This window comes from Lolium perenne, chromosome 7 (genome assembly GCF_019359855.2).
Source record: "Lolium perenne isolate Kyuss_39 chromosome 7, Kyuss_2.0, whole genome shotgun sequence".
NCBI lineage: Eukaryota > Viridiplantae > Streptophyta > Magnoliopsida > Poales > Poaceae > Lolium > Lolium perenne.
In genome coordinates, this window is record NC_067250.2 from 238373706 (window position 1) to 238388727 (window position 15022).

A 15022-nucleotide genomic window follows, 5' to 3' on the forward strand; every position below is an offset into this window, starting at 1 on the left:
CCGGCTTTCCTTTCCTTTCCGCCTCATGTTTCTATGGCCTTCTTGTGGCAAGGCCGGTGCTACCTCAAAGCACGCGAGCTAAAAAGGCCAGCTTGCTTCCACGCAATTAAAAGGCAAAATCTCCACGAGAGTGTTGCTACTGATATGCTCGCGGTAGCCTATATGACCCCTCTATCTCTTCCATAAGAGTATACTACTTCTTCATCTCTAAGTGCTCCATCTCCCTTCCGAGGTAGTCCAGAGCGAAGGAATCAAGGTGTGGAGAGCGGAGATGGACGGCGGAAGCAGCGAAGCGGCGCAATTGGCGAGGCAGCTAGCGGACTGCAGGCTCACAGAGCGGTGCGAGCTCTGCCCGGAGGAGATGTCGTACGTGCAGAGGTTTCACCGCCGTGAGCCAACCAGCAACCAGTGCACCTCCATCGTCACCCAGCATGTCAAGGCTCCTCTCCAAACGGTAACAAGCAGGCCCAACAACTCTTCATATGGTTCTTGCTTAACTGAATTTGGTTAGTATATTTCCCTCTGTCATGTTATTAGAACCAATATAGGACCTATATGGGTTCTAATAACATCGCATAGCATAGGACAGGGGAAGTACCTGGTTATCATTTTACGTGTGTTATAATTGTCACCGGAACACAAATGCAAGAAATCCATTTGGTGCGTGATGCCATGCACCTTAGTCTTGTTGCGTGACCCATGGGCACCCACGTTGTCTATTTTGTGCTTTCGAGTATCCCGGTTTTACATATATTTTAATTTTCCAAGAATGCCCACCGAAATCAACTTAATTCTTTTTAAGAACTGTATATTCAATTAGATGTGGTTCAGTTCAAACCGAGGTCTAGTGAAAGAGAGTAAAGATGATAGTGCGGTCGATTCTTCAGGAATGCCTCTTTGATCACAACCCAAGAGTATAAAAAAGAATATAGTGTTTTAAATCCAATATTTAATATCACAAGAAAAAGTATAAGAAGATGTTTATGTGTAGTGGATGAAAGTTTCACTCCAAAACATAGTGAATGCAATCCTTAGGGAAATTAAGGACTAAAGTCATATGAATGAAAATTTTATATAGGAAAAAATCCTCTAATATATATATATATATATTCGGTTGAATCAAAGCACGACAACAAGGGTGCTTCATGAGAAGGAACAAGAAGGGTGTGCACTTGGAGTAGCCTAAGTGACTCTTACCAGACGAGGACAAAGATGTGGCGGATAAGTCTTTAGGATATGAGTACTAACGTCACCATGATCCTCATCTAGGACCGTAGGTGGCGTAGGAACTACGTGGGATTATATACGAGGTGAGTAGCATTAGTGAAAACATCATGACCGTTACGGTTGGGAATGGATAGGACATTGTGCTAGCTAGACATGTTTATTTGTGACATAATGGGCTAGCTAGGCCAAAAAATTAGAAAGTGGGAGGCCCACTTTCAGTTGATTCAGTTCGTTTGGTTAAATTAAATCAAAGAACGAGTTTTGTGAAATTACTTTGATTTTCATTTTTTACATCTTCTAGGCAACAAAAACTGAAATTAATGCCATATTTTATATTTTAAGGGTTCACCCAATGAAAGGGATGCAATCTTGTTTGGACCATGGAAGAGTAGGAGCATGGGAAAAATATGATATATTCTGGACACCATGATGATATAGCCGTACTCAAAGACAACCTTGTGATAAACTGGAGATGATGTGGAAATTGACACGCACCATGACATGAGTAAACGTTCTAGCCCCAGATGAACTAAGGAAACACTCTAGAATCAGACACGTTAGCTGGTGAGAGCATCACACATGTTAGGGAACTGAAGGAGCATTATAGAGGCGATTGCATCACACATGTTAGGAAACAAGAACAAACTTCCCCGCATAGATTAAGAAAACAATATAACCACCAAGACTAGATGTTCATAATCATTTATTTCCAGCAGAATTTTGATTAACAATGTGTGTCTTGTTCCACGACATAAGGCAACACCTAACAATAAGGATACAAATTCGGTCCTGCTAGGCGCGCAGAACATGAGGAGTTAGTACAAATTGTATTGAAGCACCAAGCTATCATAATTAAGGATATAGGTGATGGAAAGCATAAAGCACACTGAATTCATTACTAGGGAAAATCCTACCAGTGGCGTACCAAATTTAGCTACCGGTGGCATGCCAAGGTATGCCAGAAACTTAACGCCAACAGTACCAAATTTGGTACCATCCAAGTATGCCACCAGTAAACAACATACTTGTGGCACACCGGTCTGGTTCACCACCATTATGCATTGTAGCTAGTGGTGCATCCTGGTCCGTCACCAGTTCCTAATAGGTACGGAAACAATATTAGTTTTGTTTTTTTTTCTGACGTTTTGGCGTATTTGTACAATATACAAATTTGTATGGTATCAGTACGCAAGCAGTATATAAATTAAGAAGGTTACAAAATAATACAAACATACATACATACAAAAATTTGTACGGTATCAATACACAAGAATTATACAAATATAGTAGTGGCCAAATTATTTGTTCATCCATTCATCACATTATAACCGAAGTAGATCACATGCGACAAAGTTATTAAAAAATACATGTCTCAATCGAGTCTCTAGAGTTATAGCTCGCTAGGTGTTAAGAAAGGAAGTAGCTAGCTAGTCATCTAAACTAAGATCACATAGAGTAGAAATGCAGCCACGATCAGCAGGGTGGGGATTACGATGAAGCTGGTCTTCATGAGTATCCTCCTCTCTCTCCTACCCCCACTAGATACTTCATGTCTAGATTCAGTCTCATCTCTACTATTATACCCTTTATAGTTGTTGCCGCTGAAACAATACACTTCTTTCCGATAGTCTTTCCATTCATTGTAGACTCGTAGAACCTAACCTTTTTACACGACATACAATGTCATCTCTATACACAAGACAAATAGGACATTAGCAATTTTATAGATAATATATATGCAACGGAACATTTGCCAGAATCGGACATCTGACTTCGGGAGAGCGGAGCGCAGCGAGAGCGGAGCGCTGCGCGAGGGGAGGGGCCCTGCCCTGTTCAAGGCGGCGCCTTGGCCATGACGCCGACGACCCCCTCGCCGTCCCCGTCCCCATCCCCGCCGCCAGCGTCGAGCCCGCGCGGACGCGAAGATCGGTGGCGCGGCGGCCGCGGGTCGGATTCGGAGGAAACTCCGCGGTCGCTGCAAGGCGCGTTCGATGGTGGGCGGGCGCGGCGTGGCGGCGACCGGCCGGAGACCTCCTCAGCGCGCAGGGAGGTAAGGTCCTTGGTCTGCAGGGAGGAAGAGAGCGCCGCCTTCGACGAGCTCGACGACCTGGAGGACCCGCTCGACGATGAAGAGGAAGAGGGGGCGCCGTGGGAGGAGCCCACGCATGTGGTCCGGAAGCGCGGCCGGAGGGCGGGGAAGAAGGTGGCGGCGAGGCCAGCGCGCCCGGAGCGCCTTCCAGGCGCCTACGACGACTACCGCGGCTTGTGTCTCCTGTGCACGCAGCCCGGTCACCGCGCGGCGGACTGCACCACCGGGCCGGTCTGCCTGCGATGCGGGGAGGCGGGGCACATGTCCAGGGAGTGCTCGCTCCCCCGCCAGCCAAGGCCGAGGTCGCCGCCGGCGGATGCCATGGAGCCGGCCAGGAAGCGCGTGAACGACGCGGGGCGTGCTCGCAGGGTGGATGTGCGCGCCGGTGACCACCGTGCGCATGCGCCGGAGGCTCGCCAGGCTGCGAGGGAACAGGTCCATGCCGGAGGCCCACGCTCTGGGATGGACAGGAGACGGGTGCAACGGCGCGAGGCTGCGCCACCTGCGGTCGTCGCCGCGCCGCGCCAGGCTGCGGCGCCGCCCAGGGCCATGGCCGCGCCAAGAAGAGATGCCCCACCGCCGCGGGCTGCCGTTGGGCGCCAAAGCACGCAGCTTGGAGCGGGCATGGTGGCTGTCGCTGGCGAGGTGCGCGCGGTGGCCCCAGTCCCCGTGGGTGACCGCGCCGTCGTGCCGGTGCTCCCCAGGCCCGCCGTGCCGACGCTGGCGCTGCCGCGGCCGCGACGTGGCGCGGATGAAGAGGTCGTGCCCCTGGCGCTACGTGCGCCGGCGGCGGGTGGCGAGCTTGCGCGTCGCCCTGCGCGCGCGGCTTGCGTTCTCTCCAGGACGGTGGAGATCGACGAGGCTGAAGACGCGCTGTCAAGAGCGCTGCTCGCGGTGATCGTTGGCGTGCGTCGCGCGGTCACCACGGACGAGGTGGCAATGGCACTGGAGGACATCCACAGGCTGCAGCCGGGCAGCTTCTCGGTGCATTGCCACCGGCCAGAAGACTTCTTGATCTTCTTTGCAACCAAGGAGGATCGAGACATGGTGCTGCGGAGTGAGGTCATCGAATCGCCGTTCTTCCGGCTGTTGCTCAGACCATGGGCGCGCCGCACGCACGCGGCATCCGGCGGCCTCTGTGTTCACGCGGAGCTCGAGGTGGAGGGGGTCCCCGCCAATGCTTGGAGCATGGCGACGGCGGAGGCGATCCTGGCGCCATCGGCGTGGGTCGAGCGGCTGCACCCTCTCACTCGCAGTCGCGCGGACATGGGGACCTTCCGGATGTCGGCTTGGTGCTTGGACCCGTCGCTGATCCCACGCGAGATGGATCTCCACATCGTTGAGCCTGACGAACCGCCGTCGCCCGAGGACATGGCGGCGCCGGCACAGGCGGTCGTGCCACCGCACATCAATACCCTGGCATACCCCCTGATCATTCACGTGACATCGACGATTGACTTCCGCCGTAGCGTGAATCGCCGCGGTGCGGGTGATCGCTCGGTGAACGGTGAGGGGGGCACGCCGGCATGGCCAGCGAGGAGGCAGTACACCTACACGAGGGGCGTTCCTGACACTTTGCCGGGGAGCGCGGAGGGCGGCAGCGCTGCTGCATCTTCTTCCTCTGCGGGCCAAGGCGGTGGTGATCGTGGCGGCGGCGTTAGGACCCTGTCTTCCGGGGTGATCGTTGGTGAGACGGTGGCTCCGTCACGGGGCTCCAAGAAGAGGAGACGTGGAGGTCGTAAGGTCAGGGAGCTGCGGGCTCGCGCCGCGGCGGAGGCGGCCGGTGGCGGAGCTTTGGAAACAATGGCAGCCGCTGGCGCCGTGGGTGAGCAGCAGGGGAGCGAGGCGTGCGCCACCGCCACGCCAACTCTCGCGGAGGAGGCCACGCCGGTCCTTGATACGGAGGATCATCGGCCGGTGCTGAGCGATGGTGTGGACGCCGGGGAGGCTCTGGCTGCCTTGGGCGCCGGCGGTGACCGACAGGCGGCGGCGAGCGCCATCGGTGAGGGTGCGTCGAGCTGTGCATCGATCCATGCACAGGTGGACCCGCTGGTCCACGGGCCGGTGCACCGTTCGGGAGACCGGGTCGTGCCCGTCCAACGGCCGGTCGCGGGCGCGGCCTGCGTCACGGTGGGGCCCTCTGCGGGCCGGGCTTTGGACGCTTCCCGTTCAAATCTGGCGGCGGAAGGTGGGGGCGGACCACGAAGCTTCCGCGTGGGTGCATATGAGATTCCCTTTCCCGCGCTGGGGGGTGAATCGGCGCCTGAGGAGCCCCCTTCCCTCCAAATCGCCACGCTGGAGGACGTGGCGGGCCCGTTTGTGCCCAGGCCGCTGTTGGGCCTGGACGCCTTCGCCAGCCCACCACAGGATTTGCACAGTTCTGGGCCAGACAGCGCTGTGGGAGCTGGTGGACGTGATGGTGCTGGGCTGGGAGCGCTTGCAGTGCATGGCCAGGAGCTCATTCTCTCGACTCCTTCTTCGCCGCTTGGCGCCAGGATGGAGGAAGAGAGCGATGATGAGGCGTTGGACGGTGAGATTGTGGCAGATCCGCCCCCTCCTCGGGATGGCGTTGACACTGGCGCTGCGGCACCCTCTAGTGCCGCCCCTCCGTCGGTTTGCCGTTTCGCCACACCTCCGCTGGTGTTCCAGAGGGCGCGACAAACACCGGTCCTCAGGGCGCCGGTTCCTTTGGCGCGACCAAGGACACTGGGGGAGTTCCTCGAGGCTGCAAAGTCGCGCTCAGACGCTCTTCTCCAAACCCCAGCGGTGAGGAAGAGGTTGGTGGAGCTAAACTTCCAACCACGCCGCAGTTCACGGATCGCAAAACAGCCGGGTGGGATGAACGCCGAGATGAAGGCGGTGCGTAACCTGATGCGCAAGCTTGGCCTAATCTCCGGGGATGAGGCGCCGACAGAGGCAGCCCTTGATGCTTACCACAAGATGTACGAGCTCCCCCTGACGGATGACATGATCGAGGCAATCGCGGAGTTCTACGGTTGGACCCTCTCCTCGATCAGAGGCTGCTCCCCGCCGATGTTGGGGATGTCGGGTGGTCGCCTCGTGGAGGCATGACCCTCTCTTGGGTCGCTCGGGTGTTGTTTCATCGCTATAATGTCATACGAACCTAAGGTGTTGGTGGCCAACGTGCGAGGCCTTAATGATCGCGCAAGGCGTACGGGTGTTAGGAGTGTTGTAGGTACCTCGGGTGCGTCCATTGTCTGTATCCAGGAGACTAAGCTATCGGTTGTAACCTCTGCCATTGTTATGGAAGCGCTAGGCGCGGATTTTGATGCGTACTTCTGCTTGCCTGCGTCTGGTACTCGGGGTGGGGTGATTGTGGCCTGGATTAGCAGGGTGGTGCAGCTCGACAGCGCCCACATCGCTGCTAATAGTATCACTGCTAGGGTGGCTCCTTTGGGGGGGGAACCATGGTGGTGGCTGACTTGTGTTTACGGGCCACAGGCGGAGGCTGACAAGATCGCCTTCTTGGATGAGATGCGCGATGTTCGCAGAACCCACCTAGGCCCATGGGCGCTGTGTGGGGACTTCAACATGATCTACCGCGCGGAGGATAAGAACAACGGTAATCTAAACCGTAGGATGATGGGCAGATTTCGCCGCTTCTTGAACGACTGCGAGCTGAAGGAGATCTACCTGCATGGTCGTCGATACACATGGTCGAACGAACGTGAGACCCCTACTCTAGTTCGCCTGGACCGGGTGTTTGTCACGGTGGCTTGGGAAGAGATCCATAGTAGCTGCAGCCTGCGCTGCTTGGCGACGGTGGTGGCAGATCATTGCCCCCTCCTCCTTGACTGCACCACACAGTCGGCGGGGCGGAAGAGGTTCCAGTTTGAGCGATTCTGGCTGCGCTTGGACGGGTTCGACGAGGCGGTTCAGAGCGCCTGGGAAGTGGTTCAGGGGGATACCGACCCCTTCCGGCGACTCACCGCTAAGTTGAAGCTCACAGCGCGCCGGCTCATGAGCTGGAGTGACAGAAAGGTTGGATGCATCAAACTGCAGCTTATGATAGCGCGGGAGGTGGTGCTGAGGTTGGATATCGCCATGGAATCACGACTGCTCACCCCTGATGAGCGTCGACTCCGGGCACACCTCAAGCAAGCATACCTAGGGCTAGCCTCACTCGAGCGGACGATGGCTCGCCAGCGGGCAAAGCTAGCTTGGCTGAGGGAGGGGGACGCCAACACGGCCTTCTTCCACCAGCACGCGGCATACAGGCGCCAGAAGAATGTGGTTCATAGCTTAAGGGTGGGCGACGCGGTTGTCTCTGATCACGCGGCCATGGCTGAAGCTACCTTTGCGCACTTTGAGGGCCTGCTGGGCACCTCAGTGGCAAGGGCACACTCGCTGGACTTGGACTTCTTGGGCACCACACCAGAGGACCTCTCCGAGCTCGAGGTTGCGTTCACCGAGGAGGAAGTCTGGGATGTGATCAAACACTTGCCGTCGGGCAAGGCTCCTGGCCCCGACGGATTCACGGCTGAGTTCCTTCAGAGATGTTGGGGGGTGGTCAAGGCGGACTTTATGGCGGCTTTCGACAAGCTTTTTACGATGTGTGGGCGTGGACTCCAAGGCCTCAATCAGGCCCTGCTAGTCCTGCTGCCCAAGCGCCCGGACGCTATGGCACTAGGTGATTACAGGCCGATAAGCCTCATTCATATCTTTGCCAAGCTGGTGGCGAAGACGTTGGCTACTAGGCTGGCACCGCGGATGGAGTCGCTGGTGGATCGCAACCAATGTGCCTTCATTCGCAAAAGGTGCATCCACGACAACTTCATGTTGGTGCAGCAGACGGCTCGTTTCCTGCATAGAGGGAAGGAGCCGAGGGTGATGCTGAAGTTAGACATCGCTCGGGCTTTTGACTCGATCCGGGGTTTCCTCATGGAAGTTCTCCAGAAGATTGGGTTTGGACCGAGGTTCCGAGAGATGGTCTCTCTGCTTCTGGCCACGGCCAGCACTCGGGTGATGCTCAATGGTGAGCCAGGCCCACCGATCTGGCATCGGAGGGGTCTGAGACAGGGCGACCCCCTGTCGCCATCGCTGTTTGTCCTAGTGATGAACTCGCTCAACAGGTTGCTCGCCAAGGCAGCCGAGCTGGGTTTGCTGCGACGGTTGGCGCGGCGGGACCTAGTGACCTCTGTGTCGCTATATGCGGATGATGTGGTGATCTTCTGTCACCCGGACGAGGTAGAGTTGGGTGTGGTCCGTGAAGTCCTGGAGATTTTTGGACAGGCGTCTGGCCTACGCACCAACTTTGCTAAGTGCTCGGTGTCTCCGATCGCCTGCTCGGACGCGGAGGCTGTGGCTGCTGCAGGGCACATGGGGTGCCAGCTAGCGCCTTTTCCGGTGAAATACCTGGGTATCCCCCTGTCCACTAGGCGTCTGCCGGCCGAGACCTTCCAGCCGCTCTTGGACAGGATAGCTGACAAACTGCCCACTTGGCGGGCATCCATGATGCCGCAAGCCGGACGCTTGACGCTGATCCGAGCTGTGCTCGCGGCAATCCCGCTGCACCAGCTAATGGTTCTTGCCCTGAACAAAAAGACCCTCAGACAGATCAACAAGATCCTGCGAGGGTTCCTCTGGGTGGGCCGTGCAGAGGCCAACGGAGGTCACTGTCACGTGAACTGGGCAAGGGTGTGCCGGCCACTCCACCTAGGGGGGTTGGGAATTCCCGACCTGGCACGGATGGCCATAAGTCTTAGGGTGCGCTGGTTATGGAGGATGCACACGGACCCCCAGCGACCATGGCGCGGGCTGGATATGCAGTTCTCGAAGGCGGAGCTAGACATTTTTGCGGCTTCCACCTCGATGACACTGGGGAACGGAGAGTCCGCCCTTTTTTGGGAGGACCGTTGGCTGGATGGCAGGTCCATCAAGGAGTTGGCGCCAGAGGTGTTTGCGCTGGTTCCTAAGCGGCGCAGGAAGGTGCGTACGGTGCGGCAGGCACTGGTGGACCGCACTTGGATCCCCGACATAGCTGGAGCACCATCTCCCCTTGCACTATGGCAATATGTGCAACTATGGGTCAGATTGAGGGAATTCCAGCTCTCGGAAGAGCAGGACACGATGACCTGGTTGTGGACGACGGATGGCCAGTACACATCCCACTCTTGCTACGAGGCCCTCTTCCAAGGGGGAATTACCTCAGCATCTTGGGAGTTGAACTGGAGATCATGGGCGCCTCCTAGGGTGAAATTCTTCCTTTGGCTGGCCTGTCTGGACAGGTGTTGGACGGGTGAAAGGCTGGGGCGTCGGGGATTACCGCATGCGCCCCGATGCCCGCTGTGTGACCAATCCGAGGAGACTATGACGCACCTGCTCACTGGATGCTCATTCTCCAGGACAATCTGGTTCGAGGTCCTTTCGTGGATCCGATCCACCTCGGGGCCTCCGGCTTCGGAGGGGGACTTCGCGGAGTGGTGGTCACAGGCGGTGCGGACCGCTCCCCGCCAGTTGCGCAAAGGTACTTCGTCGATAATCATGCTCACGGCGTGGTGGATCTGGAAACACCGGAATGCTGCGATCTTTGATAACGCACAACCTTCGGTGCCTTCCTTGCTCAACGACATCAAGACCGAGGCGCAACAGTGGGCGAGAGCGGGAGCCCGGGGTGTCCGGCACCTCCTGCCTTAGACTAGGTCTCCTTTCCTGGGTCGAGTTGTAATGCGGGGTGTTGGTCCCTTCGTGGACATGTACATATAACCTTTCTCTTTCTATCAATGCATCGAAACGCAAGTCTTTTGCGTTTTCGCGAAAAATATATATGCAACATATGAAACAAAAAAGAAAGAGTTAATCATGCATGATTCCATGACACTAACACAAGCTTATATCGATCAAAAGTTTTGTGCAAAAACCAAAAGTAGTAAAAAGCAAAAGAGTTCACATGTTGGCAAAAAACAAAAAGCAACAACATCAAGTTTAGGAATAACATTTTTTACAAGACACAAGTTCATCGATCTTTCGAACTAAGATCACTAGCACCGGTAACATTGTCATTTCCTACTTGGTCTCGACGGGAAGGTACAAACGCCTTACAACGTGTTGACTTGCGTCTCCTCACTCTGCATCTATAAGCACACTTCTATATCGGTATTAGTTGGTGGCGCGGGGCCGCAGTAGAACATCCCAGACTTAGTGCAGGTATCCTTGTGGATTATTGTGGCAATTGTATGTTGGATGTGACAAAACCCAAGTCTGAAATTTGCGGTTGCCAACTCTTTGCCCCATTTTCGGAGAGTAGATGGCAACAAGAGCTGATGTTGATCTGTATCCGAGATAGCCTGCGCCGTCGTGATCAACTCAGCACTCATAATCAAATATTCTCTGCAACAGAGTCCCATGTATTTACCGCTAGATCATCCCATAATGCCTAGCACCTCCTTCAATAGCTAGTGATACATATTGTTATCATTTCCTGGTTGTGTCGGTCCTTGAATTAGCATACTCATGTGTATGTACTTCATCTTCATGCACAATCAAGGCGGAGGAGGTTGTACATCCATACAAACACGGACTAGGTGCTATGTTTGCTGCTCTGGTTACCATATGAATTGAGTCCACCAGTGCACGCACCCAACCTGGTGTTTCTTGGCTCTATCCCAAAACTTCGGTATTCAACATCTAATGCTTTCCACTAGCTTGTATCCGAAGGGTGTGTCGTATGTTTTGATTCCGCTGTTCATCATTCAACTCTTTTCTTTCTGCGTGCCAGCACATGAGTTTTGCTTTCTTGCGGCCAGCGACGTACCACTGCATACGGACAGAACATTCAGCGCTACTTTTAAGCGGGACTTATCCAGTCCGCAACCTTCATACACCAGAGTACTCGGGTGTATATACACTTGCGCGAACTTTGATATCTCTGTACCAGCACCTCTGGCGCCATTCGTCTTCTTGAGAAGCAATTCTTGAACATGAGGGTCCCGCATGCGGCGTCTGCGTGTTTGCGTATTCTACATGTATGTTGTTCAGCCTGATCTTGATCTCCATCATGTGAGGGAGGCTCTTCGTTATCTTTGTACCCCTCTTTGTTATTGTCCTAGTGCCCTTCCTCATTTCCTGCCGCCCCTCCATGGACCTCCTTATCATCTTCATCAATCATCCACTTAGTGTGGCATTCCATGAACCCACGCATGAGCAGGTGCTCGTGCAGTGTGCCGAAAAAGGGGTTGAGTAAGGTCCCTAGTTTGCATCTTTGACACATACACCTTATCTATGTGCGGTTATTTCGACACATGTTGTCATTTGCATGTTTCAAATATCTAGCCACGTCCCTTTCCCTCATGACGAGGACCATTTTTTCTGCACGGTATATAGGAATGAGAAATGATTAGAACCATCGGTTGTCATGGAAATTTTTTGACATTACCATGCTAGAAATAATACCAACACGGAGTGACAAAAATTTGCCGTAGAGATGAATAAATATTTCGGAAAAACATTGGCAACTAATTTTCATGTCATTACATCTTTGGATTGCAAACACAATACAATTCCATATATACAGTCAGTTTCATCATCTCGCACGCATGCCCGGCTAATTTCAAAATTTCATATACATAGCCAATTTTGGTACAACAATTAGTAACCTATTAGGTTTATAAGTAGATGATAGCGAAGATAACCGAGAAGACACGGCGACCTAGAGAGTGGTGTGGGGTGGCTTGTTGCCAAGTGGGGATCTTATTTTCTAGATCAAGAACTAGATATGGGTGGCGGACGGTGGGAGAGAAATCTTTTAGGAGATCTAGATCTATCTATAGGAGTGGTGTATGTGGGAGAGAGACATTTGCTTACATCTATCAAAAAAAGTTGGTTTAATTAGCTAAAATGTGGGGCAGGGAGGGGGGGGGGGGGGGTGAACTTGGAAGGACAGATGCATGATCGAGTTGAGTGGGGAGGGGGTGAATGAGGTAGCAATAATGACAGTGGCAGGTGGTTGGACGCAATAAGTGCAGTTCCCCTGGTGCCGTACCACCTTCTTGGTACGCCACCACTAAGTACAAATGTGGTGCGCCACTAGTAGGTGGCAGTATAAAGGCACCCCGTACAACCACCTATTGGTGGCACACCATGTTTTTGGTAAGCCATCAGTAGCTACACCAACAATAGTAAACTACTGGCGGCACACCTAGAATTTGGTACTTCACTAGTAAATAATATTGGCGTACCCATTATTTGGTGTGCCACTAATACCATTACCTATAGCCTTTTTCCTACTAGTGAGCAGGCAACCTCTTGCATCCGGATGTAATGAGAAAACTCTATTATTACCTAGAAAATATATACAACAAATAATTAATGTTGTGATAACTAAGACACACTAGAGGGAAAAAACTCTTGCCACATGCAGGATAAGAGATAAAGAGAATACTATTGCCACCCACTGAATAAGAAAATACTCCTGTCATACACAGTAATTACGTACAATCATGTATACTTGTATAATATATTTCCGGATGGTACCACATACCTTTTAGACACGCAAAGAGACACAAGGATAAAAGGATTTTATATTAGCATTAGTCAATTAAAGTTATAATATAAATTCCCATTATTTTTACAAGCTAAAGCACCCCAGAAAAAATAAAGTGCTTGAAAATTGTTTGGAAATAGAAACATTTTGCAGAATTATGTAATAGCATTTATCTTCACATCTAATTTGTGGCACACACTACATCAAATTCATACCTATATTGGAACTTTCTATATATTGTTTTAAATTAATGTTCATGTTTATGATCACTACATGCTAGGTTTGGTCACTCGTGAGGAAGTTTGACCAGCCGCAACTTTTCAAGCCTTTTGTGACCGAGTGTGTGATGCATGGTAACATGGAGCCCGGAAGTGTTAGAGATGTCCAAGTGCAAACTGGGTTGCCAGCTACAAGGAGCACTGAGAGGCTAGAGCTGCTCGATGACAATGAGCATATCATCAGTGTCAAATTTATTGGTGGTGATCATTTGCTGAAGGTACATATATAATGCTGAACCTGCATATGTTTAACTTTCACATCCATTATATAGTAGCTTTTATAAAAAGAAGTACATACTATCAAATGATCCCGACTAATTGATAGTTTGGTGAAGAATAATATTTAGAAGCTAGTTAGCTGCAATCCTTTCACACTGAAAAATATAGGGGGATTTTAGTGTTATCAACTGTTATTGTAGTTTCCAATGGCTATGTTAATAGTAACTGTAGATATTTTAAGTTAAAATCTGTATTTTACTTTCATAACTAATATAGATATATAAATCCACTTAATGAGTGAGCTAAAACTCACATCAATTTAAAATCGAAACAAACCCGCCCGTGAATTTTTGCTCACCCATGAACATATTGGTTAAAAATTAGAGAAACTAGCTAGATTCATACCCTATGGGAGAAATATAACTCACACAATTTTTTGAAATTTCGCACATACACATTGACAATGCTACGAGATAGGATCCTTAAATACATATTCCTGATCAAAATTGTACAAATAGACACACGTAAAGTAATAAAACAATCCACTACAAATTTATCATCCAAATACTTTGGTAATGGATATATAGGCATTTATCGCAGGAAGTAAATAGCCTGCACATTTAGTTCGATTGTTTTATTTTAATAACATATGTTTACAGTTGCACAATGGATTTTCCTAGAAATATAAGTACAAAAAATGAGCAAGGTTGATAATTCATGTGAATGATCCAGAGTATTCAAATTGGCAGGTAGAAGGTAAACATAGTATGTGTATTATCTTAGTTCATACAATACTTACAGACCCCCATGCCACCCAAAACTACATAGATTTCTTGTTATTGTAAGAGTTTTTTTTTAATTGATAATGAAATCAGATCTTATTTTTTATTGTCCAGAACTATTCATCTATTTTGACTGTCCACCCTGAGGTCATTGATGGCCATCCTGCAACGCTGGTGATCGAGTCATTCGTGGTTGATGTCCCAGTGATGAATACCAAAGACGACATCTGCTACTTTGTCGAGACCTTGCTGAGGTGCAACCTCAAGTCTCTTGCTGATGTTTCGGAGAAGCGCGTCAATCATGCTGCACTGAACTAATTGTCTCTTATTGGTTTGTCAATGACCAACCAATTACTTCTCTAGATGCATGAAACTTATCTATAAAATTGCAAGAGTGCCCCTCCTTTAATTTCAATGTTGGAGATTCTTATAAATAATCCTGCCAATATAAGTGGAGTGTTGTCTGGTTTGGTGCTTGCATGCACAAGATGCTGGTCCTGTAATGCAAGTCTTATATTGAATAAAACATAGATGCTGGTCCTGTAATGCAAGTCTTATATTGAATAAAACATCTATCCAACTGTAACAGCCCAAATTTTGGCTTTCTAAAACCTTTTGGTTTTGCCTTAATTTTCTTGATGCTCTGATTTTTTGGATTTCTAAAACTTCCCTGTTTGTTTCAGCATATTTGAATTTTCAAATTTGTTAGTTTAAATACTTTCAAATTTGACAGAACTTCAGTTTTCAAAAATGTTGGAAATTATAGTTGGCGCATCTGGGACTTTGAACCACTCAAAACAGAGCATCCTATCCCTCCCAACACCCCAATGCCGGTCCTGACATGCTCCCAGGTGATCACCGGCGACGACCATCTTTTTTTGGCCCACGCCTCTCCGCCGAGCCCAGAAGACGCGCCCCACGCCAT

The 15022-nt window shown here is 51.1% G+C and overlaps 1 protein-coding gene across 1 annotated transcript; it reads left to right on the forward strand.

The window, feature by feature from the left end:
* Positions 1-271: 271 nt before the first annotated feature.
* On the forward strand, positions 272-14629 carry LOC127314036 (abscisic acid receptor PYL3-like). Its single transcript, XM_051344500.1, has 3 exons — positions 272-454; positions 13099-13314; positions 14212-14629. Exons 1-3 carry the CDS (start codon positions 272-274, stop codon positions 14413-14415), a joined length of 603 nt encoding a protein of 200 aa, XP_051200460.1. The 3' UTR covers positions 14416-14629.
* Positions 14630-15022: the final 393 nt, after the last annotated feature.